The 22977-nt window shown below is 34.2% G+C and overlaps 1 protein-coding gene across 1 annotated transcript in view; it reads right to left on the bottom strand.

Moving 5' to 3' along the window:
* The window catches only part of LOC142339740 (uncharacterized), a 61163-nt gene that overhangs the window by 14789 nt on the left and 23397 nt on the right, over positions 1 to 22977 (bottom strand). The window contains exons 8-12 of the mRNA XM_075390028.1: positions 7855 to 8036; positions 7091 to 7225; positions 2312 to 2468; positions 1850 to 2099; positions 1196 to 1407 (exon numbers count right to left, since the gene is read on the bottom strand). Coding sequence (XP_075246143.1) covers positions 1196 to 1407; positions 1850 to 2099; positions 2312 to 2468; positions 7091 to 7225; positions 7855 to 8036 — 936 coding nt within the window. The remainder of the gene's footprint in view (positions 1 to 1195; positions 1408 to 1849; positions 2100 to 2311; positions 2469 to 7090; positions 7226 to 7854; positions 8037 to 22977) is intronic.

Raw genomic sequence — 22977 nt, 5'->3', positions numbered from 1 at the left:
GCCATTGTTTACTTAGTAACAGTGGCGCTAAAAGAGTGCGATAAACTCGTAGCTTAATGCTGAAGTGCTTTTCCAGTGTCGATTGGGCATTAAATTTATTACAATGGCAGTTTATTTAACTGCTATTATCGCAACAGGTGTTGATTAAATAGTATTCAACTGCAATGCAAAATTTGAAACCGCAAATTTGGATCCGCAGCAAATTACAAAAAGCCTAACAAACGTGAAAAGGTCAAGAAAAAAGTCAAATCAGTGAGATGAAAAACAGTCACGCAAAAAATGGATATATTCTGCCCACCACTCCTCCCGTGTTATTTGTGAACCCAAACGTAATTAATAGATGCCCATTAAACTTGGAGGTGGGGATAGACCCCAACAATTTTTTAAAAAATATCATAAAAAGACTAGATCTTTTCCGTTTGACATTGCTTTCAAAACTGAAATTTAATTTCGAAAACAGTCAGTTGTGATTATTGAATACGCTACGATCAACGATGGTCGATTTGCTCTCAAATGACTAGCGAGCAATTGTATTCGTTAGTAGCTAGCTGGGGCTGAGGGAGGCTAGCTTAAAGCTAATATAGAGAGGGCGAGAACAGCACAAAATTGGGTCCATCAGGGGTGGGGCTTATTAGAGAGAGGGGGCTTGGAGAGGGTACGCCAGCTTGCGGTGCTTACAAGGGAATAAAGTGCAATCTAGAGAGGAATGTTGGAGAGTTAGGGTTGCTGAAAAGTTGTGGGGAGGGGGTGAAAAGTTAGGAAGGGGGTGAATTTGAGTGGGGGAGGGACGATGTAGTGAAGCAATCCAAACTGCTAAAGGCTGCCCCTCACGCCTTCATTTCATCTCTTCTCAGCAGTTGTAGACTCAAAGACTACTTAAGCTTTAAGAGAACTGTTCAGCAAATTAATGCCTTCTGGGCTTAGCCTGTTAATCCAGTTTCCGAGGACAGAAAATCAATTAGCCAAAATTGATTGTACAAAAAACTGCATCAAAAGGACAAACACGACTAATTTAATTGCTGCAAACTTGCTTTGAGAGCAATTAGAAATGATGAATTAACTGTAGCTTGAAATTCGTGACTATGTTCTGAAACAAACTCAAGTTATTAATTTGTTTTGCACTCACAACTTATGAGTATATCCTTGCAAAGTTTCAAAACAGTAAAGAGGTTTAGGCATTCGACTGAAAACTGACCTGAGAGGGCACAGAAAGCGAACGACTCGCTCTAGGAGAAGAATTGATGGTGAGAACTATGACGTTGAGAATGACAGAGAGAGCAACTAGCAGAATGCAGGCCAGGAAGAAGAAACCAATTATTGGGAAGGAGTCACTGGAGTAGGGCACAAATTGGTTCAATGCTGATAGGTTAAAGGTCAGAGACAGGAGCATTGTCACCGCAAATAGAACTGTCAACACACATACAACAATCAGCAATCACGTACAACTTATTTTGCATGCCTTAGGAACACCAGAAAAAAATTAATAAAAGCGTAACGAGGGTGTGGCAGAAACATGAATTCTTCAACAAATTGAATTAAATTATTTTTCAGTCCATTCATACAAATTAATTTTAAATTTTCTCTCTTTTTAGAGGTAGCGTAAATTATTCCATTTATTGAAGCTTAATACTACGAATTTTGATATACAGCTTCTGCAGGGCACAGTTATGGACTTATTCAAAGACATAGTCCGATAGTAAGCAAGCGTTGCAAAATTGAATTCATGGTCCCAGCACAGGCGACCCGATTCATTTTTTGGGGAGTGGACCTCATAAAGAGCCGTGTCGGTGCGTATATCTTGAATTAAATAGTTTGAATCAAATCTAGTCTCTAGGTTAAAAAAGATTGCCTTTTTCTTCACAACCATTGGGCAGAGTGAACACAAAGAGAGACACAAATGCGTTCAGACACATTGGGTAGATCACTGCCCATTCATAGTATTTGGCTCTCCTCTGGAAGGTGAACTGCAGCCGAATTGTCGATATGTTGAAAGGCCTTGGGCCTCCAATGGGATGGACGTCTCGGTAGAGTTGAGAGTGAAGTAGAAACCACTCTGGGTGTTCGGTTACAAGTTTGGGCGCATTAAGGAGCCAAGCTGCCTAAACAAAGGCTAACTTACGACAAGGGCTAACTCACAAATGATCTGCAGCTGCATACTGACCTTTATTTACATCATCAATATTTTTCACATTTTTTGCACACAGGGAATTCGATAAGAAACATCTAAGTACGTTACAGCAACAGAGAGCTTAACTCACGATGGTATTTCGACGGAGCTTATTGTTGATCCAAGCATCATTTTTGTACATACTTGTTGGAAAGGGCACATGTTGATGTTTCTCAGAGTCCATGATCCCAAGACGAGAGTGCACGTCTGAGTGTCAAAGGGGAAGTGGGAGGTATTCATGGTGCATTTGGTAGTTACCAACACCGGAACATTCCACGTCACAGTCCCCATCCAGTTTATCCTGTTCAAACGACAATTGTTCTAAGATTGATAGAAATTTTTTTAACGATCTTCCTGTTGGTACAGTTACTTCTATTTACGCTTCGATTCTTTAAATCTTACTGAAAGGCTGTTAAGTTCCGCTGAGGTTAAAGTTCTGCCGTTGCAAAACATAAATCTACTATCCTTTTTTTTCTTGTTACTACACCTAAAAGCGATCTCAATCATTTACAATTAAGATCACACAATATTCGAACTCCGAAAAACACTAAAGTCACTCGAAAGGTCAAAATTTTTTCCTACAAAATCTTTACCCTGCAAAAAATTATTCTAAATGATATCGTAAATTTAGCCTCGTGACATCTCATTGCTGCTGCGCGCTGCTATTAGAGTTCTATATTCGCCGCTGTCATTTCTTGTTGACATCATTAAAAAATTTGAGTTCATCACAAACTGTGAGTTCAGTAACCGAAAACTTTTACGAGCACTAAGATATAATTGATAACATGAGTTTTTCGAAAATGTATTTATGCATTATCAATTGTTTTGAGCCATAGGATTAAATTTAAAATTTATATTAAATTTATAGTAAATGTCTAGTTATCAATGAATACACCAAAACACTTGAATCAAAATTTAAAAAAAAACCTAAATCAAAAATATATCTAGAGTTGCAATTTGTTGAACGATTCTCAAAAATTTGTTGTGCAAAATTTATAAAACATTGGTACATAAAAAATGTTTTGGTCGGAAAATAAAAAATGTTACCTATTTTTCTAAATAATTTTTTTTACTATTGAGTCTAGGTGATTCTAATTGATTATACAAGCGTGAGTCAACATAAAGTTGTCTATGATATAAAGAATTTTACTACAAAAGCAGTGGGAAGTGTGCATTATAACCTCAAGTTTTTCAAATTCGTCAATTTATTCTACAGAAAACGGATAGTTTTTTAAAAAAAATTTGTTCCGACCCTCTGGATCAAGGTGTAATTCAATGTTAACCATACTAATTTCGTAGCATTTCTTATCCATAGGTATTGTAAAACTCAAGGAAATTTTGGTATAGCTAATTTGCTCAAGTTTTGGAGAAAGATGTTTTTTTTAAATCGATTTTAACATCGATGTTTTGTAAAACGTCCCGCCTTTTTTGTGCCCTTATAGGGACATTCTACCATGTGCTGTATATTTATTTTGCTTTTTTGTTCTCTGCTTTGATTTTGTGATAGGATTTTTATAGGAATCCTGGCCTATCCAGGATTCCTATAAAATTTGAAAAAAGAATGTAACTGTTGGAGGCTCATGTTGCGAAAAAAATGTTTGATTAAGTGTATAATGCAGAGTTCAAGTCGCAGAGTTCAAGTGAAGAGTCTAATTTTTTTAGCTCATATATGAGACAGAACGTCCATAATGCTGACTTTTGAGTATTGGATGGCTATTAATCACACTTTGTCTCGACCGAAAGTACTTCAGTGCTTATGTTGCTCGTTAAAAAAACTCATCGTGTATGTGTTTGAACGCACCGTACCCCCTTTGTGTGTACAAAAAGGGGTCTGCGCATTAAACGAGGACAAACCTAAACCTCAACCTGAGCAGTCAAAACGTGCTGCTTGGTCCAAAGACTGTGCTAGGTTGAAACAGCCAATTAAAAATACTCAACTTATTACGCTTGATTTAATCTCAAGTAAGCAAGTGACGCTAGTGTTTAACTGGTCAAAATGTATGTGCAATTATAAAAAGTGCTATTGCATATACTATAGTCAATTGTGACTTAAACATTAGGACATAAGAAGCTTTAATATTTTGGCTACTTTGCAGTTGCGTTTTACGTTGGATTACCTTGAAGAGTTTCTATTTTGGTTGTGATTTTTGGATGTGTATTTATCTTGTAGAAGGAATCTTTAAAAAAGTTTTTTTCTAGAATGTACATCGTCTTGCAGGAAGGTGCGAGAATATGACAGATTTCTACAAGATAATCTTTCATTCTCGACTAGGGAAACGAAAGGAACAAATCTGTTGTTTATCACATCTGTTTATATATTTGGGAATTTTCAGTATAAGTTTTCCTCGATATAGTTGCTACTCTTTATTAGCTCACAAGCTTTTATTACACCTGAGGATTCAAGACGACGTGGCAAGACGACGTGACAATTAATTGAGTTTGATCACAAATTTAGTAAAACTACATGATTAGAACTTTTGTAATGAACTCAGCTCCTCGTATTTTCTTAAATGTAAATTCTTTGATTCCAGTGCTGTAGAATTCTGATCAGTACTCATTTCCCAAGTATATTTGCTTAGTTTGCTTAAGTTTTGCTTAATGTTTGACTAGTAGAGCAAACATATTGCTTTTACTGCAATTTTTGTACAAAAAGAGTAAAGTTACATAGTTTTTTATGACTGGTCTTGATAAACGATTTGCATGTAGATAAAATGAAGGCTGATTTACCAAACAGGTATCACCGAGTTTTTTTTGAGGAATCCGAAGTTTTTGATTGAGTTGAAGAAACTCACATCTGGCTACCACAACCTATTCGGGTCCTCTCTAATGAACGCTAATTTCAGTCGCCTCTTTAAATATTCATCTCGCCACGACTGGTAACTTTGAACAAGGAGAACTATTTAAAACTAAATAATGTTTTCCAAAACGTTGCTAAGCAACCCGCATTTTAAGGACAAATTTTCTGTGTGTTAGTTGCTCAAAATATTAACAACTAAGCCAATTAAACCATTGATAGATAAGTTTAAGCCTATTGCGCTACCGTTTCATCCAGGTTATTTTTTGTCGGAGACTGATATCTGAGAGTTAAGTTTTGCTAAATAAAAAATAGAGAAAGGAAATTTTGATTGGAAAGTTCTCAATAAAATTTCAATTTTAATTCCAATTGCTGCAATCATTTATATCGTATTCGTTTATTGCCCATTTTTGGCACAAGGAAAGTGAGCCACAGCAAAGCGAGAACATTCGAAGTAGGTCGCGATGATAAAGTATCAAAACGTGACAAACAGTAACTAACCTAACCAATATTCAATAAAGAGTTTAGATAATAAAATTCGTCAATGATACATTTGCAGAACTTAAGAGAACAATTGAAAGGTCTCTGCATCGTGATTGAAAAAAAGTATTGGGATGAAATAAAAGAGAAGACAAGGAGTCTAGTCAAGGTACTTTTTCCTTTAATGATCCGACACGCACTCATCTGAATATTTGACATAACGGTCAACCAAATGAAGATAAATTTTTGACATAATCAAATATAGATCTTTGAGCTCAACACAATTTGTTAAACAAACTACTAGGATGGAGCTGATTGTTGGTTCAAGTATGGTTTTAGTATATATTTGAATACATTATCAATTGTTTTGAGCCATAGGATTTAATTTATAAATTATGTTAAATTTATAGTAAATGTCTAGTTATGAATGAATACACCAAAACACCTGAATCAAAATATAAAAACGTAAATCAAATTAATTAGTCAAGTTTTGCAATTTGTTGAACGATTCCCAAAATTTTTTTGTGTAAATTTATGAAACATTGGTACATAAAAAATGTTTTGGTCGGAAAAGAAAAAATGTTACCTATTTTTTTAAATATTTTTTTTACTATTGAGTCTAGGTGATTCTAACTGATTAAACAAGCGTGAGTCAATCTAAAGTTGTCTATGGTATAAAGAATTTTACTACAAAAGCAGTGGAAGTGTGCATTATAACCTCAAGTTTTTCAAATTCGTCAATTTATTCTACAGAAAACGGATAGTTTTTTTAAAAAATTTGTTCCGACCCTCTGGATCAAGGTGTAATTCAATGTTAACCATACTAATTTCGTAGCATTTCTTATCCATAGGTATTGTAAAACTCAAGGAAATTTTGGTATAGCTAATTTGCTCAAGTTTTGGAGAAAGATGTTTTTTTTTAAAATCGATTTTAACATCGATTTTTTGTAAAACGTCCCGCCTTTTTTGTGTCCTTATAGGGACATTCTACCATGTGTTGTATATTTATTTTGCTTTTTTTGTTCTTTGCTTTTCTTTTGTGATGTTTTTTGGATCCTGGCCTATCCAGGATTCCTTTTAAAAGTTGAAAAAAGAGTTGTAACCAGTAGAGGCTCATGTTGCGAAAAAATGTTTTAAGAAGTGTATGGTGCAGAGTTCAGGTCGCACAGTTGAGAGGCAGAGTTCAAAGTTTTTAGCTCGTTTATGGCACAAAAGGTCTATGTTGTTGACTTTCGAGCGTTATGTTGCTATGGGTCAGACTTTGTCTCGACCGAAAGTACTTAGTGCTTTTGTTGCTCGTTAAAAAACTTCTCGTTTATGTGTTTGAACGCACCGTACCCCCTTTGTGCGTTCAAAAACGGGTCTGGGCCATATACGAGGACAAACCTAAACCTCAACCTGAGCAATCAAAACGTGGTGCTTGGTCCAAAGACTGTGCTTGGCTGAAACAGCCACTTAAAAATACTCAACTTATTATGCTCAAATTAATCTCAAGTAAGCAAGTGACGCTAGTGTTTAACTGGTCCAAAACGTATGTGCATTTATAAAAAGTGCTATTGCATATAATATAGTCAAATGTGTGGCCCTTTAAACATTAGGATATAAGAAGCTTTAAAATTTTGTGGACTTTGCAATTGCTTATTAATTACGTTGGATTACCCTGAAGTGTTGCTATTTTGGTTGTGGTACTTGGATGTGTGTTTATTTTGTAGAAGGAATCTGCCAAAAAAATTTTGCCAGAAGGTGCATCGTCTTGCAGGAAGCTGCCAGAATATGCCAGATTCCTACAATATAACCATCCATTCTCGACTAGGGAAACGAAAGGAACAAATCTGTTGTTTATCCCATGAAATCATTTACTGGACAAATGAAAATACCATGATCGACCCTTAATTGGTATGAAAAAGACGATATTTGTTCAATAAATGTATCAACAGACCATGCTTGACCTGAAAATGTGTGTTTTTTTCTACAAACCGAGGTCTAACTGTTTATATATTTGCGAATTTTCAGTTTTAGTTTTCCCCGGTATAGGTGTTACTCGTTATATTTTACAGCATAGCTCACAAGCTTTATTTACGCCTGAGGATTCAAGACGAAACAAAATTATTAAAACTACATAATTAGAAAAATTTGTAACGAACTCAGCACCACGTATCTTAGAAAGGTTTGTAACGAACTCAACAGTAAACTCTTTGAGTCCGGTGTTTTAGAATTCTAATCATTACTGATTTCCCAAGTATATTTGCTTATTTTGCTGAATTTTTGCTTAATATTTGACTAGGGAAGCAACCGTATTGCGTTTATTGCAATTTATGTACAAAATGAGTAAGTTACATTGCTTCTTATGACTGGAAGTGATAAAAGATTTGCATGTAGAAAATTTACATATTTAAAATGAACACTGATATACCGAACAGGTATCACTGATTTCTCTTTGAGGAATTCAAAGTTGTTGATTGAGTTGAAGAACCCCACATCTGGCACCCAGACCTTGTTCGGGTCCACTCTAATGAACGCCAATTTCTGTCGCTTCCGACTCCACTTCAAGTAGTCATCTCGCCACGACTGGTAAAGATGAACAAGGAGAACTATCTAAAATTAGTTAATGTTTTCCAGGACGTCTCTTAAGCTTTCCGCATTTTAGGGACAACTTCTCAGTGGGTTAATTGCACAAAACTTTAACAATCAAGCATATTGCGCTACCGTTTTATCCTGGTTAATTTTGTCGGAAACTGACAAAATTTGAGCATTAAGTTTTGCAAAAATTGAAATTTGAAGAGAAAGGAATCTATAAAAAGAAAGTTTCCATTAAATTTTTATGCTTGAAATGCAGCACATGATAGATTATCTTATAAGATTGAAAAAGCTTCTCATAATTCATTTATTGTTCCGACCCCTCTTGAGGGGGGGGGGGGGGGGAGGAACTATATACTCAAATGGTTTTTTTCAGTCAATTTTGGCCGATCGATATATTCATCGTAGAGAGTTGAGACTGGTATCATTAGAAAGCTCGTCCAGCGTAGAATATGAGATTAAAAAGATTTTTTTGATTTTCATTTTTTACAGGGAGTTATCGAGGTTTAAACTTTTGAGAAAATAGAGTGAAATTCCGTTGATTTTATTCACATTTTTTGGAATTTTGACAGAAAAATTTCTCCAATTTTGCTAAAATTTGTTAGAATCTTTTAAAGAAAGTTTTGTTGATTTTATTTTTAAGGACAGAAAATAATGTCGGCTATTTCTATTTAATTTCTTTGTCAAAAAATCTGGCTAAATGTTTGAAAATCCAGACTTTTTCATCAAAAACAGCACGAAATAAGTTTCTTCAGTCCAATTTGATTAAAAGTGCAGGAAGTGCACACTCAAACCCCACTAACACCATCTTTGTAGATTCCAACGGGGGCAATTTCTACTTCAACTTCCGTTTAGAGTGCTCTGTAATTAAAACTTTGCCGTTTTTTGCTAACTTTACTCGTTGATTATCAAAAACGCAGCATATATTTTTGATTATTTAACTAACAAAATATCTGTATCTATGACATTCGAAAAGTTAGGTCTTCTAAATGGACAAACAACATTAGCAGGGCTAGTTTTGGACCATTTTCCATTCTTGGACTGTTACAATCCAAAAATAATTTTTATAAAAAAAATTTTTTTTTATAAAAAAAAATTTGATCTTTTTTATTTTAATTAAATAGCAGAACATTTCAAATCAAAGCTTACTAGAGATAGGTCTACTTGGCTTCCTAATTAGCTCCAAATTAATGTATCTATTTTGTTACTTGAAAGCTTATGGTCGTTTTGACTTTTATAAATATTTGATTTTAAAATAAAAAATGGATTATTGAAGTCTGCCTCCGTTTCTTCTTACTTTGTCAACTTGTAGTTTAGTGTCAGCAATGAAAGAATGCTTATTCTTTCTACTGAATTCAAATTCAATCTTTGTTGAGGTTGTACTTCTCAAGTTATGGTTTTCTGGCTTTGATACTACTAGATTTTACATTTTTTTTAATATTTAGCTTTTTGCCCATTTTTCATTTCTTCTATTTTTGTCGCATTATCACGTTATTGACAGTTCATATATCACATTATTGGCGTGGAAAATAAGGCACCATTGATAATATTGAAATCTTTAAAGATTTACATTTCGGTGTTAACGACTTCGACACTACTTTCTCGAAGAATTTATTTGAACTTTTCATTTTGTTTTTAACTGTCGTTTTTACTTGGTATTTTTAGTTGTATGAAATATCCTGTTCAAGTACCCCGTCTCATTGGCTTTCATGACTTTGAAAACAATTGTTTTCCAAAATTAAAAAAAAAACACATTAATTTGGCAATTTGGTTCCTCTTTCTGTCTGTTTGTTACTTAGTCTCCTTACTTGCAGGTCAAATATGACATTATTGTTGTCAAAAAAGGTGCCAAAAACGATAGGTATCACAAAATTTAAGGTTTTAAAGAAATCGTTATGCCTTTACTGGCTTCGTCATAGGTTTATCACAAAAAAAAATTAATATTTGATTTTTTTTCATTTTTGACGTTCGTTTTATAGACGTAAGACATATTCTGGATATTTGCAAGTCTCATGGGCTTCCTTTCGAAGAATAAACGAACCTATTTAATTATTTTATTTTGCAATTAATGGTTTTCATGTCTTTGAAAATAATTCTTTTTTCGAAAAAAAACAAGTGCTACTTAATTTTGCCTTTTTTTTCCTTTTTTGTCTACATGTTAACTAGTTTCATTTATGAAAGGTCACATAATACCTTATCAGTGTTCGAAGAAGGTGCAATCGAACATAGTTTGGGGGCCAAATTATGGCTTTACGGCTTCCAAACCGTTTTCTGGCAAGTTTTTATTGATTTTTTGGTTGTTGTCTATTTGTTGTTCTTTTCGTAACAGCATAAACAATGTAATACCGACAGTTGTTAATCCCCTGCTATTGAAGCATTGGTAACTGAAAACCTATGGGTTATTTTAGCTTATTTTGCATGGTTTAACTTTGAATTTAATTGTTTTTAATAATTATAAGCGAATTTTTCAAATTTACTGTTTTTGTTCTTTATTGTCTAACTGTTACCAAGCATTTTTATGGACTGGTCCTATATCTTTTCTGGCCAATTACAAGTTATTTTGTTTTTTTTTAAATTTTATCTGACTAAATTATGACTTTGTTATTAAGTTTTGTTTTTTAAAACGGATATAAAGTTTTTGATGTAATTAATGTTTGTTGTTGTTGTTTTTAAATTTTGCTGTTCGTCTTGACTTGCTGCCTTAATATTGATATATCTCAATAATTTAATGCATCATTTTTTGCTCCATTGAGTTTTTTCCTTTGGAGGCTATCTTTTTGTTCATACAACAATTTTTTTGAAAAATACTTGAATTTTTGGGTTTTTCTATCTGTACTTCATTTGCTGGAGCATTATGTCAAAATTATGGATGAGCCTGGTCGGAACCCTATGTGCAAATCGAACATTACCGAGCCTCCTTGTTCCATGACAATTCAAAACGTCACTCTAAGTCTTATTGGCCTTTTGTGATCACTTTTCCCACTAAATGTCAAAAACGTGCTGTAAAAAAGCTCGGTTTTTGGCTTAGATTTAATTTTTCTTGGTTTTGGCTTTTGGTTTCCACATATGGTTCCTTGAAGAGGACTATCTAAGGAAGCCGCCAAAAAAATTTCTTACATCAGCAATTTAATTTCAAACCTTAAGCATATTGACCGTTTAAGAGTAGCTTTCCTGGAGAATTAGAACAATTATCATCCAATATTTATTCTCTTACTCTCCAATCTTGGAATACAGTGCGCGTACCCATACACTAAGGTGTCCTTTATATCTAATTTTCCATTTTTTTTTTACATTTCTGATGTTCTGCAGAAATCGAAAACTAAAAAACTGCAAAAGGTTATCAAAACAACAGAAAATCCAATCGGATGACATCAAACAGAAGCAAGAATTATGTACTTCATTCGGTTGATCAGCACTTTTTTATTCAAATAAATCTCATTTACGCACTATGTGGTGCACTCCTTTTCTATTTTTTGATGGTTTCCAATAATACAAAAAGCATTGGTTTATCTAAAGAAAAATTTCTAAATTTCTTTATAAAGATACATTTCTACGTCGAGATACATTTATACAACACTCTTCAGAAAATAAACAAAATTGTCAAACGTGGTATCAGTTTTTCAAAATTGAGGTCTCCTTGCGTACTATTTTGTGTTTCTTCAATGTCGTATTCGATAATGATAAATATAATGACCTAGGAAATTGTTTTTCTCAACAAAAGCTGAATGGTTGTTTGAAATTGTCTTGACTTGCATCTACTTACCAGTGAATTGATTTAAATTTGTTGTTACTCTCAGTAACTGTTTTAGCAACTTTAGTGATATTCTAGAAAAGTTGGGAACTAATTGATTTTTTCGATTCCTACTGGAAAATTATTGCAACCGTTTTTTTTTATTAGCCAAGGATGTAATTTATCTGTCGCCAAAAACTATTACGGTCATTTGCTTCTTGTTTGTCTACTGTATGAGCAAAAGTTTTAGTGGAAATAAAAAAAATGAAATCTTTATCGGAAAAAGTAACGGAAAAAGTTACTTTCATGGTATCGAGCGCCCAAAAGAAATCAATATGTTGATTTATAAAAATAAATGGTTCTGAAACCATTCAAAATTTAGATTGTGTTTTCAGTACTTCTCTGCAATAATGCACAGAGACGGTTTAGATTAGCTAAAAAGTAATTTTTTTGATTGGCATGTTAAATAGATCTTGGTTCACAATCCCTGATCTGATTCTCTATTTTCTATCATTTTCATGCAATGGAGTTCGAGGTTAGTGGATGATAGGATCAAGTTTCTATGGGTGGAGGATTTAGTTTTTGACATCTGACTATTAGGTCAATCCAATATTGAAAGCTCCAAAACAGATTGTATTTGGAATCCTATTTAATATTAAGACCCCTTTTTATCAACACAACATCAGAGTTATTCAGGCCTGTTCTTCTTTTAAGTAACGAAAGTCTAACAAAAATTATGTTTCATGAAGTTCAAAAGTAGCTTATTCTACTTCCTTTTTAAAGTAAGCTCGCAAAGATAGCTATCTGAACCTAAGTGATTGTTTTTTATTCCTGGTTGACGTTCTCATGGCTCAAGAAGGGCCTGCTGTTCCGTTACCGAAGCATCCTTAGTGGTATAGGTGAGGCCCCGTCTGCGTCTCCATTGCTCTCAACTTGTCGGTCAGTAGATTGCTGATCAGTAGATTCTGTCTTGATGACTACAGGTTCCAGTCAACAAAATTGGCACTGATTGACAAGCACTGGCTTGTTCGAAAGCTTCACCTGAATTGAAGAGCTATTAATACTCTTGTAGATAACGAATGTAGATAGAACTAATGGTGGACTGCTTTGATTTGGACTGCAGACTTGAATAGCCCGTTTCACTGTTTGCACTGCTCACTCAGCAGGTGCGTTTGCTCTAGGATAATAAATGAGTGATCCTTTCTTATTCCCAGTGATTAACAACACTGTTTTAGATCACTGCTTTTCAACTCGGGACCACTGTCTGATGCTAACGTTATCAGTATCTAACTCTTGCAGAGACACTGCTCAGGAAAACTGGTACTGTTTGTAAAGCTCTGTTTTTCACAAGGAAGGCCAAAACTTTACTAAACATGATTTCTTGATCTTTAAGATAGACCAAGTTCAGATAATTGCGCTGCCAGTTTCCTATTTCTAGCCAAGCTCAAACTGTGTTCTCCAGGCTAGATAAGTTTTTAAACTTATTAGGGACATTTGCTGAGATATCCGAGAAAAGAGTTACTGGTGCACGTCCACTAGCCCTTCATTCGAAATGCTGTTTCTACAGCCTTACCTTCTGGGTAAATTTCAAGAGCTTTGGCCACAAGAACAAGATCGTGAATTGTTATTTCGTTATGCATTCTCAAAATGTTCTTCTGTTGTTGAGTACAATAAATCATTTGCCATTATTTTTTCTCTTATAATATATCTTGGAATAATTGTTTCAACTGCGTCTCAGTTTTGATGTCTGACTGGGTTACCACTTCAGTTGTACAGAGAAGGTATTTTTCAGAGCAAAACAGATTCAACCGTTATCACCGTTGGTGTCAAAGTCCAGTCTGCAAAAAGCATCGGCAATGTGAGTTTGCTCACCGAGTGCGTTTTCAATTCAAAGTTGAATCCCATTAGCGCTATCTCCCATCTCGCTATTGGAGCTGATGCCGTGCCGTTTTGCCGGTTTCTTCATCTGGTGCGAAGAGATACCTCAGATGTTTAAAGTTCAACTTTGAATATTTTTCGTTCGGAAGACTAATTGTTTGACTTGGGATATAACTGAAATGCCGCTTTTATTTTGTGGTATTACTTCTCTGTAAAAGTTACCTTGTGCATAACTTTTTGCAGAATCAACTAGCTCAAATTAATAATATTTGTCTCTCAAATCAATTTTTCCAAAGTAAGGAAACTAATGGAGGAAAATGATCTCCATGTCTCGAATAGGGTAATCATTGTCAATAACTTCGCCATCTATGTGATCATTATGTCCACAGATACCCTTAGAGATATTTCTTTCTTCTGCGATCATACTATCGGTGATGTATGTGTGACTCAAACAGGCTGCACTGGCCCTTGAAAAATACTGACTTTGATTCAAGTATGAGTTTCACCTGCGCTTTATTGTTTTGACTGCTGGTAGTCGCTCGTCGCAAATTACATTGACGCCTTCATGGGAAGCTACATTTCTCACATGAAGCCGAAAATCTCAATCGACTGCTTGAATGATAGTTGTTGCCTATATTTAATTCTTTTCAACGCAACATCACAGTTTGTGAGCACAGAAGTGTCAGTTGATGTCCATCGATGACATTAAGACATCTGGTTTTACAATCCAATTTAGGTTTTGAGAATTGTGTCCATTTGTGCGGGGATAGACTGGTGCCATCAGCACCTATATTAGTTGCTTTTTTATTTTGGAATATTTTGTTGTAAAATTTCCAAATGTTGCGGGCTTGTAAAACACATAATCCTGGAGAAAAACTGCTCATCTCCACTTCGGAAGATACTTGACCCGACAACTTCCTCAAAGATGTTGCTGTGATGGCAAAACTAAATTGGGCTGTGTTTTGCTTTTGCACATTTTTGCAGTAAGCCCCACCTGTTTAAACATGTTAGAATTCTTGTTCGAATTTGGACACCGCAATATTTTGTGTAGCTTACCTTTGTATGCTACACCGATGTGTGCTAAATCTGTTTGAAAAGTTAAAAAAGCATTTTCCAGAGTAAACCAGTGAAATTTCTATTTGATATTCTGCAGATCGTCTTAATGTTGGACCCAGCTTCCTGTTTCGCTGCAAAGGGCTTGTTACCTGCTGAAGAGCTCACGAAAGCCATTGCTGTTTTCAGAATTGTAGACTCTTGTTAAATATAGTAAAAGATAGTGTTGGTTTCGGGTTGAAAACGCTCTCAGCCAGGATTGAATGTTACTTTTAACAGCTCCTACTCACGGTTTGTAGATGTTTCAATTGTTTTGAAGTCGCAGTAGCGTGCTTCCGCTCAAAGGCGCTCCAAAAAATTGTCATCAGAGTCTTCTCTAGACAGCGGACAATTTTTCCTCTCCACCGGCATTAATCCCTCCTCTGGAGCGATCCAAAAATTGTTGGCTATTCTGGTTTTTTGTAAAACAGTTTCAGAAATGTGTTTTGCCCGAACAGAATAAGAGTTAGATTTTTTACCAATGAGCCTGGGGCTGTACCGTTGGTGTTAATTTTTCCACTTTCTTTTCTGTTTGACATTTCGCCATAGACGAAATTGTATACGCAGTACAGGTTTCAGCACTCTACGGATCAACAATTTATTGGTTGGTCAGTGTTCTGGAAAGTCTTGTCGCGGTCTTGAGCACGAATCAAAAGAATTCAAAATGTTGAAATTTACATTAAATGTATTCTGACAAAACACAAAATTTAGCAGCTATTTATAGAACTAAAATGTAAAAGAAACATAAAGTCAATTTAGGTTCGCTAAAAAACTTTGTACTTGATTGACATCTGAAGTAGATTTTGGTTGCATTTTTCTGAATCTGATTCTCTATTTTCTTCACTTGTTATGGAAATGCGTTCATCTGTTGGAGATCACTGGATGCTAGAATCGGGATTGAATAAGATGTTGATAACACCAAGACCAGTTAAAAACCAGGATGCTTGTTAATGTGCGTTCGCACATGGCGTTCCGACCCGAACTCATCTACATTTTCTACTTATTTTAAACCTAATGATGAGATAATTAAAAATAGATATTGCGCTTAAAAAATTCGTTACATTCCGAACTACTAATAGAATTACATAATAACATGCCTCATTACAGCGCTCAAAAGATTGAAGAAAAAACAAATAAAAAAAAGCAAAAACCAAAAAAAATTTAGCGAATGTGCTATAAAAGAAAAGAAAAAGAAACACAAATATTGAAAACTAACAAAAATGTTATGAAAACGCATATTGTGCAACAAAAAAACATCAGTGACGAAATGGTATCAATTGAAAAATAGTTCTTGAATTACAAGCAAATGGATGGAACTTCTCATTGATGAGAATAAGTTACAAGTTGACCAAAGGAACAAAAAATGAAAAGTATAAAAAATCTTTGAAACCGAACAATATCATCGACTGTAATACTATTTGCTATAAACTTACTGCACTGAGTAACATCATTCATTTAATCATCAATTAAAAACCTATGTGACCATTTTACGACTACATGAAGAAAAAAAGCAAAAACAGCATATTCAGAAAAAAAAATTGAGCAAGAAAAGTGTCGAAACCAATAATAAAGAAACGAGTAAAAAACTTTCTAACCTCATATAGTTTTTTAAAAGCAATGGGCTTCTTCATTAACAATGTGACTTCAAAAAATCAACAAGAATGAACAAAATAAATTGTGGAGAAAACCCGCTATATCAACTCCACTAAATTCAATAGCTTTCAACGGAAGTCAAAAAATAGGCTAAGTTTTGGCTCAATGAGAAGGCAAGGTTGTTTGTCAATCATAAGTCATCAACAGGACATCACAATAAGTCGTATGATCATAAAAACAAAAACAAATACAAGCAAAAACCAAAATTTCAGTAGAAAAATGCAAGAGGAAAATGTCGAAGCCATTTAAACCAAACGCGTTTCTCTGAATCCTTCATCTATGATCCATTACAAGTCTTTTCTAAGCCAATGGGAACCGCCAATATTGGGATAAAGCGATAAGATTTTAAAAGGAAGCAAATTTACTGAAAATAATCCCATTTTTTTTTTGAAATTATGAAAACTCGTAGCATCGAAGTCATAAAGGCAATAGTTAGCAGATAAAAGAACTTAACTGATTAAATTTGGTTGCAGTAGAAAGGAGCTGAGTCCAGTCATTACTGAGATTGACCTACAGTTCAAGAAAATAAGTTTACTATTGGTTAGTAATTAAAGTTCAGTTTTTTTTCAAAAGTCTTGACAGCCATTAAATTCAATAGCATCAACAGAAGTCAATTTATACGCAATGTATGCCTCAATAGGAAGCTGAGGATGTTTACTCCTAAGTCATCAATAAGACATCTCAATAAGTCATATGATTATGAAAACAACAACAAAAGCAGGCAAGAACCAGGAAGTCAGTAGAAAAATGCAAAAAAGTGTCGAAGCCATTTAAACCATAAACTTTTTGCTGAAAACTTTATCTATGATGTATTAAATGTCTTCTCTAAGCCACTGGGACCTATCAAAGTTAAGATAATCTGATAAAATTTCAACGAGAAACAAAATTACAAAAAAAATATTCAAAAATTAAAAGAAGAATTTTAAAAACTAGTTGCGTCGAAGTCGTAAAACCAATAGTTAGAAGACGAAACTGCTCGGCAGATTCATTTCAGTTGAAGTAGCAAAAAAAGAGGACCTGTCATTGCTGAAACTGACTAACAGCCATTAAATTCCAGAGCTTTCAACAAAAGTCAAAAATTACACCACGTTATGCCTCGATGGGAAGACAAAGATGTTTGTCATCAAAATGTCATCAACAAGACGTCAAAATAAGTCCTGTGATTATTAAAACAATAACATATACAGGCAAAAACCAAAAAAGGCATAAATGTGAGAAGAATGTTTCGAGGCGATTTAAACCACTATCTTTCTCTGAAAACTTTTTTTAGGATCCATTGGACGTCTTTTCTAAGACATTGGGAACTCCTGAATTTTAGGATAATGGGATAATATTTCAAAAAGAACCAAAATTACAAAAATCTGAACATTTTTTTTGAAATTATGAAAACTCGTTCTATCGAAGTCATAAAACAGGTAGTTAGCATATGAAAGCGCTTACCAGATTAATTTTGGTTAATATTAATATTTAATTCTTTTCAACGCAACATCACAGTTTGTGAGCACAGAAGTGTCAGTTGATGTCCATCGATGACATTAAGACATCTGGTTTTACAATCCAATTTAGGTTTTGAGAATTGTGTCCATTTGTGCGGGGATAGACTGGTGCCATCAGCACCTATATTAGTTGCTTTTTTATTTTGGAATATTTTGTTGTAAAATTTCCAAATGTTGCGGGCTTGTAAAACACATAATCCTGGAGAAAAACTGCTCATCTCCACTTCGGAAGATACTTGACCCGACAACTTCCTCAAAGATGTTGCTGTGATGGCAAAACTAAATTGGGCTGTGTTTTGCTTCTGCACATTTTTGCAGTGTGCCCCACCTGTTTAAACATGTTAGAATTCTTGTTCGAATTTGGACACCGCAATATTTTGTGTAGCTTACCTTTGTATGCTACACCGATGTGTGCTAAATCTGTTTGAAAAGTTAAAAAAGCATTTTCCAGAGTAAACCAGTGAAATTTCTATTTGATATTCTGCAGATCGTCTTAATGTTGGACCCAGCTTCCTGTTTCGCTGCAAAGGGCTTGTTACCTGCTGAAGAGCTCACGAAAGCCATTGCTGTTTTCAGAATTGTAGACTCTTGTTAAATATAGTAAAAGATAGTGTTGGTTTTGGGTTGAAAACGCTCTCAGTCAGGATTGAATGTTACTTTTAACAGCTCCTACTCACGGTTTGTAGATGTTTCAATTGTTTTGAAGTCGCAGTAGCGTGCTTCCGCTCAAAGGCGCTCCAAAAAATTGTCATCAGAGTCTTCTCTAGACAGCGGACAATTTTTCCTCTCCACCGGCATTAATCCCTCCTCTGGAGCGATTCAAAATTTGTTGGATATTCTGGTTTTTTGTAAAACAGTTTCAGAAATGTGTTTTGCCCGAACAGAATAAGAGTTAGATTTTTTACCAATGAGCCTGGGGCTGTACCGTTGGTGTTAATTTTTCCATTTTCTTTTCTGTTTGACATTTCGCCATAGACGAAATTGTATACGCAGTACAGGTTTCAGCACTCTACGGATCCACAATTTATTGGTTGGTCAGTGTTCTGGAAAGTCTTGTCGCGGTCTTGAGCACGAATCAAAAGAATTCAAAATGTTGAAATTTACATTAAATGTTTTCTGACAAAACACAAAATTTAGCAGCTATTTATAGAACTAAAATGTAAAAAAAAACATAAAGTCAATTTAGGTTCGCTAAAAAACTTTGTACTTGATTGACATCTGAAGTAGATTTTGGTTGCATTTTTCTGAATCTGATTCTCTATTTTCTTCACTTGTTATGGAAATGCGTTCATCTGTTGGAGATCACTGGATGCTAGAATCGGGATTGAATAAGATGTTGATAACACCAAGACCAGTTAAAAACCAGGATGCTTGTTAATGTGCGTTCGCACATGGCGTTCCGACCCGAACTCATCTACATTTTCTACTTATTTTAAACCTAATGATGAGATAATTAAAAATAGATATTGCGCTTAAAAAATTCGTTACATTCCGAACTACTAATAGAATTACATAATAACATGCCTCATTACAGCGCTCAAAAGATTGAAGAAAAAACAAATAAAAAAAGCAAAAACCAAAAAAAATTTAGCGAATGTGCTATAAAAGAAAAGAAAAAGAAACACAAATATTGAAAACTAACAAAAATGTTATGAAAACGCATATTGTGCAACAAAAAAACATCAGTGACGAAATGGTATCAATTGAAAAATAGTTCTTGAATTACAAGCAAATGGATGGAACTTCTCATTGATGAGAATAAGTTACAAGTTGACCAAAGGAACAAAAAATGAAAAGTATAAAAAATCTTTGAAACCGAACAATATCATCGACTGTAATACTATTTGCTATAAACTTACTGCACTGAGTAACATCATTCATTTAATCATCAATTAAAAACCTATGTGACCATTTTACGACTACATGAAGAAAAAAAAGCAAAAACAGCATATTCAGAAAAAAAAATTGAGCAAGAAAAGTGTCGAAACCAATAATAAAGAAACGAGTAAAAAACTTTCTAACCTCATATAGTTTTTTAAAAGCAATGGGCTTCTTCATTAACAATGTGACTTCAAAAAATCAACAAGAATGAACAAAATAATTGTGGAGAAAACCCGCTATATCAACTCCACTAAATTCAATAGCTTTCAACGGAAGTCAAAAAATAGGCTAAGTTTTGGCTCAATGAGAAGGCAAGGTTGTTTGTCAATCATAAGTCATCAACAGGACATCACAATAAGTCGTATGATCATAAAAACAAAAACAAATACAAGCAAAAACCAAAATTTCAGTAGAAAAATGCAAGAGGAAAATGTCGAAGCCATTTAAACCAAACGCGTTTCTCTGAATCCTTCATCTATGATCCATTACAAGTCTTTTCTAAGCCAATGGGAACCGCCAATATTGGGATAAAGCGATAAGATTTTAAAAGGAAGCAAATTTACTGAAAATAATCCCATTTTTTTTTGAAATTATGAAAACTCGTAGCATCGAAGTCATAAAGGCAATAGTTAGCAGATAAAAGAACTTAAATGATTAAATTTGGTTGCAGTAGAAAGGAGCTGAGTCCAGTCATTACTGAGATTGACCTACAGTTCAAGAAAATAAGTTTACTACTGGTTAGTAATTAAAGTTCAGTTTTTTTTCAAAAGTCTTGACAGCCATTAAATTCAATAGCATCAACAGAAGTCAATTTATACGCAATGTATGCCTCAATAGGAAGCTGAGGATGTTTACTCCTAAGTCATCAATAAGACATCTCAATAAGTCATATGATTATGAAAACAACAACAAAAGCAGGCAAGAACCAGGAAGTCAGTAGAAAAATGCAAAAAAGTGTCGAAGCCATTTAAACCATAAACTTTTTGCTGAAAACTTTATCTATGATGTATTAAATGTCTTCTCTAAGCCACTGGGACCTATCAAAGTTAGGATAATCTGATAAAATTTCAACGAGAAACAAAATTACAAAAAAAATATTCAAAAATTAAAAGAAGAATTTTAAAAACTAGTTGCGTCGAAGTCGTAAAACCAATAGTTAGAAGACGAAACTGCTCGGCAGATTCATTTCAGTTGAAGTAGCAAAGAAAGAGGACCTGTCATTGCTGAAACTGACTAACAGCCATTAAATTCCAGAGCTTTCAACAAAAGTCAAAAATTACACCACGTTATGCCTCGATGGGAAGACAAAGATGTTTGTCATCAAAATGTCATCAACAAGACGTCAAAATAAGTCCTGTGATTATTAAAACAATAACATATACAGGCAAAAACCAAAAAAGGCATAAATGTGAGAAGAATGTTTCGAGGCGATTTAAACCACTATCTTTCTCTGAAAACTTTTTTTAGGATCCATTGGACGTCTTTTCTAAGACATTGGGAACTCCTGAATTTTAGGATAATGGGATAATATTTCAAAAAGAACCAAAATTACAAAAATCTGAACATTTTTTTTGAAATTATGAAAACTCGTTCTATCGAAGTCATAAAACAGGTAGTTAGCATATGAAAGCGCTTACCAGATTAATTTTGGTTTGAATATAAGGAAGGGGTCTTGCCATTACTGAGACTGAGTTACTGTTCATGAAAAATATAAAGTTAAAGATCAGTTAACGTTCAAAAAATTTTCCGAAAAATTGTTTTTTTTTAAGTCTTAACAGCCATTAGCTGTCCACTCAAAGCACTATATAGTTTTATCTAGTGCACATTGGGAAGCCGATTGCTCTGTTAGTTTGCAAATCTATAAAATAGGACTCCCAAAATTTAGTAAAATCTCAAAAATAAATCAAATTTTCATTAAAAATTTTGAAAAACCAGAGTTGAAGACAAAAAACATGAACGAATCCTTGAAAACTAATATTTTGTTCAATTGGTATCATTTGACTGTAAATGAGGTTTGTCATTAACGGAACCTCAATATGAAATGTGACTAGTCTCTCAGCGACTAAAAAAACAAAAATAAATAGGAAAAGTTTTCTAAAAAACATCTGTGACATTTTTTTACAGTAAGCTTTCTCATGAGAACAAAACTAACCTTTTGATCGGTCTATTGGTAACACAAAATTGTTCCATTTTGCAGTGTGAAATGTAATTTTAAAATAATGTTTTTATAGAAAAGCCTTTATTTGAACAAAAATTAAGCTAGAAGTGAACAAAATCATGCGAAGATCACGTGTTCACATAAAATTTTAAACCTCGATAACTCCTTGAAAAATACGAAATTCAAAAAAATCTTTTTAATTTTGAATTCTATGCTAGACGAGTTTTTTAATGATACCACTCACATATCCGTACGATGAATATATCGACCGGCCAAAATTGTCTGAACAAAAAAAGCCCATTTGAGTATTTAGTTCCTCCCCCCACAAGTGGGGTTGGAACAATTAGACTCATAATTAATTTTGTGACCACTATTTATCGACACACCACAGTTATTCAGGTAAGTTGGTCTTTCGCTTTATGAAACTGTAACAAAGAAAAACTTCTAAGTTTCTGGATGTTCAAAACCATCACGGCTACTTTCCATACAAACTACTGGCGAAAATTTTATCTGAAAATGGAAAATTTTGTCCGAAAATTTTTTTTTCAGCTTCTGGGTTTGCTTTTAAATCCCCGCAGAAAAAATGTAAATATTACGGTTTCTGTTTAATTGCAGCGGAGCTGCATTATGTCAACAGTGGTCAGATTTCAGCTGCCCTCTCCTCGTGATTCCCCAAATTTCAGACAGCTGTTTTCATGAGCAACGGTACTTTTATTTGGTTTTTATGGCCATTAACTTTGTTTGATCCATAGATAGATTGGACAATGAATATGTTGCGTCTCAATCTCTTAATCATCGGCTACCACACTCTTTTAAGTACCGAACTGTCACTCAGCTCTATGTTCTGTGCTAGGAATAACAAAAAGATTAGGTCGGATCCACTGGAAACTGGAAAGTAGTTTGGCGCAACTACCTAATAATTTGTTGTTTTGTACCTAATTTCACTTGTTTCCGATGTCGACATACCCGTAAAACACATAAAACATAATTGTCATTTATTTTCAAATAACAGCAGAAATATGCAACGCAGCAAAAGAATGTGGAGAATTTGGTATTGCTGTGAAATGGAAC

Source organism: Convolutriloba macropyga, chromosome 1 (genome assembly GCF_964194025.1).
Source record: "Convolutriloba macropyga chromosome 1, txConMacr16.3, whole genome shotgun sequence".
In the NCBI taxonomy this organism is placed as follows: domain Eukaryota; kingdom Metazoa; phylum Xenacoelomorpha; order Acoela; family Convolutidae; genus Convolutriloba; species Convolutriloba macropyga.
This window is presented reverse-complemented; position numbering and strand designations above follow the sequence as displayed.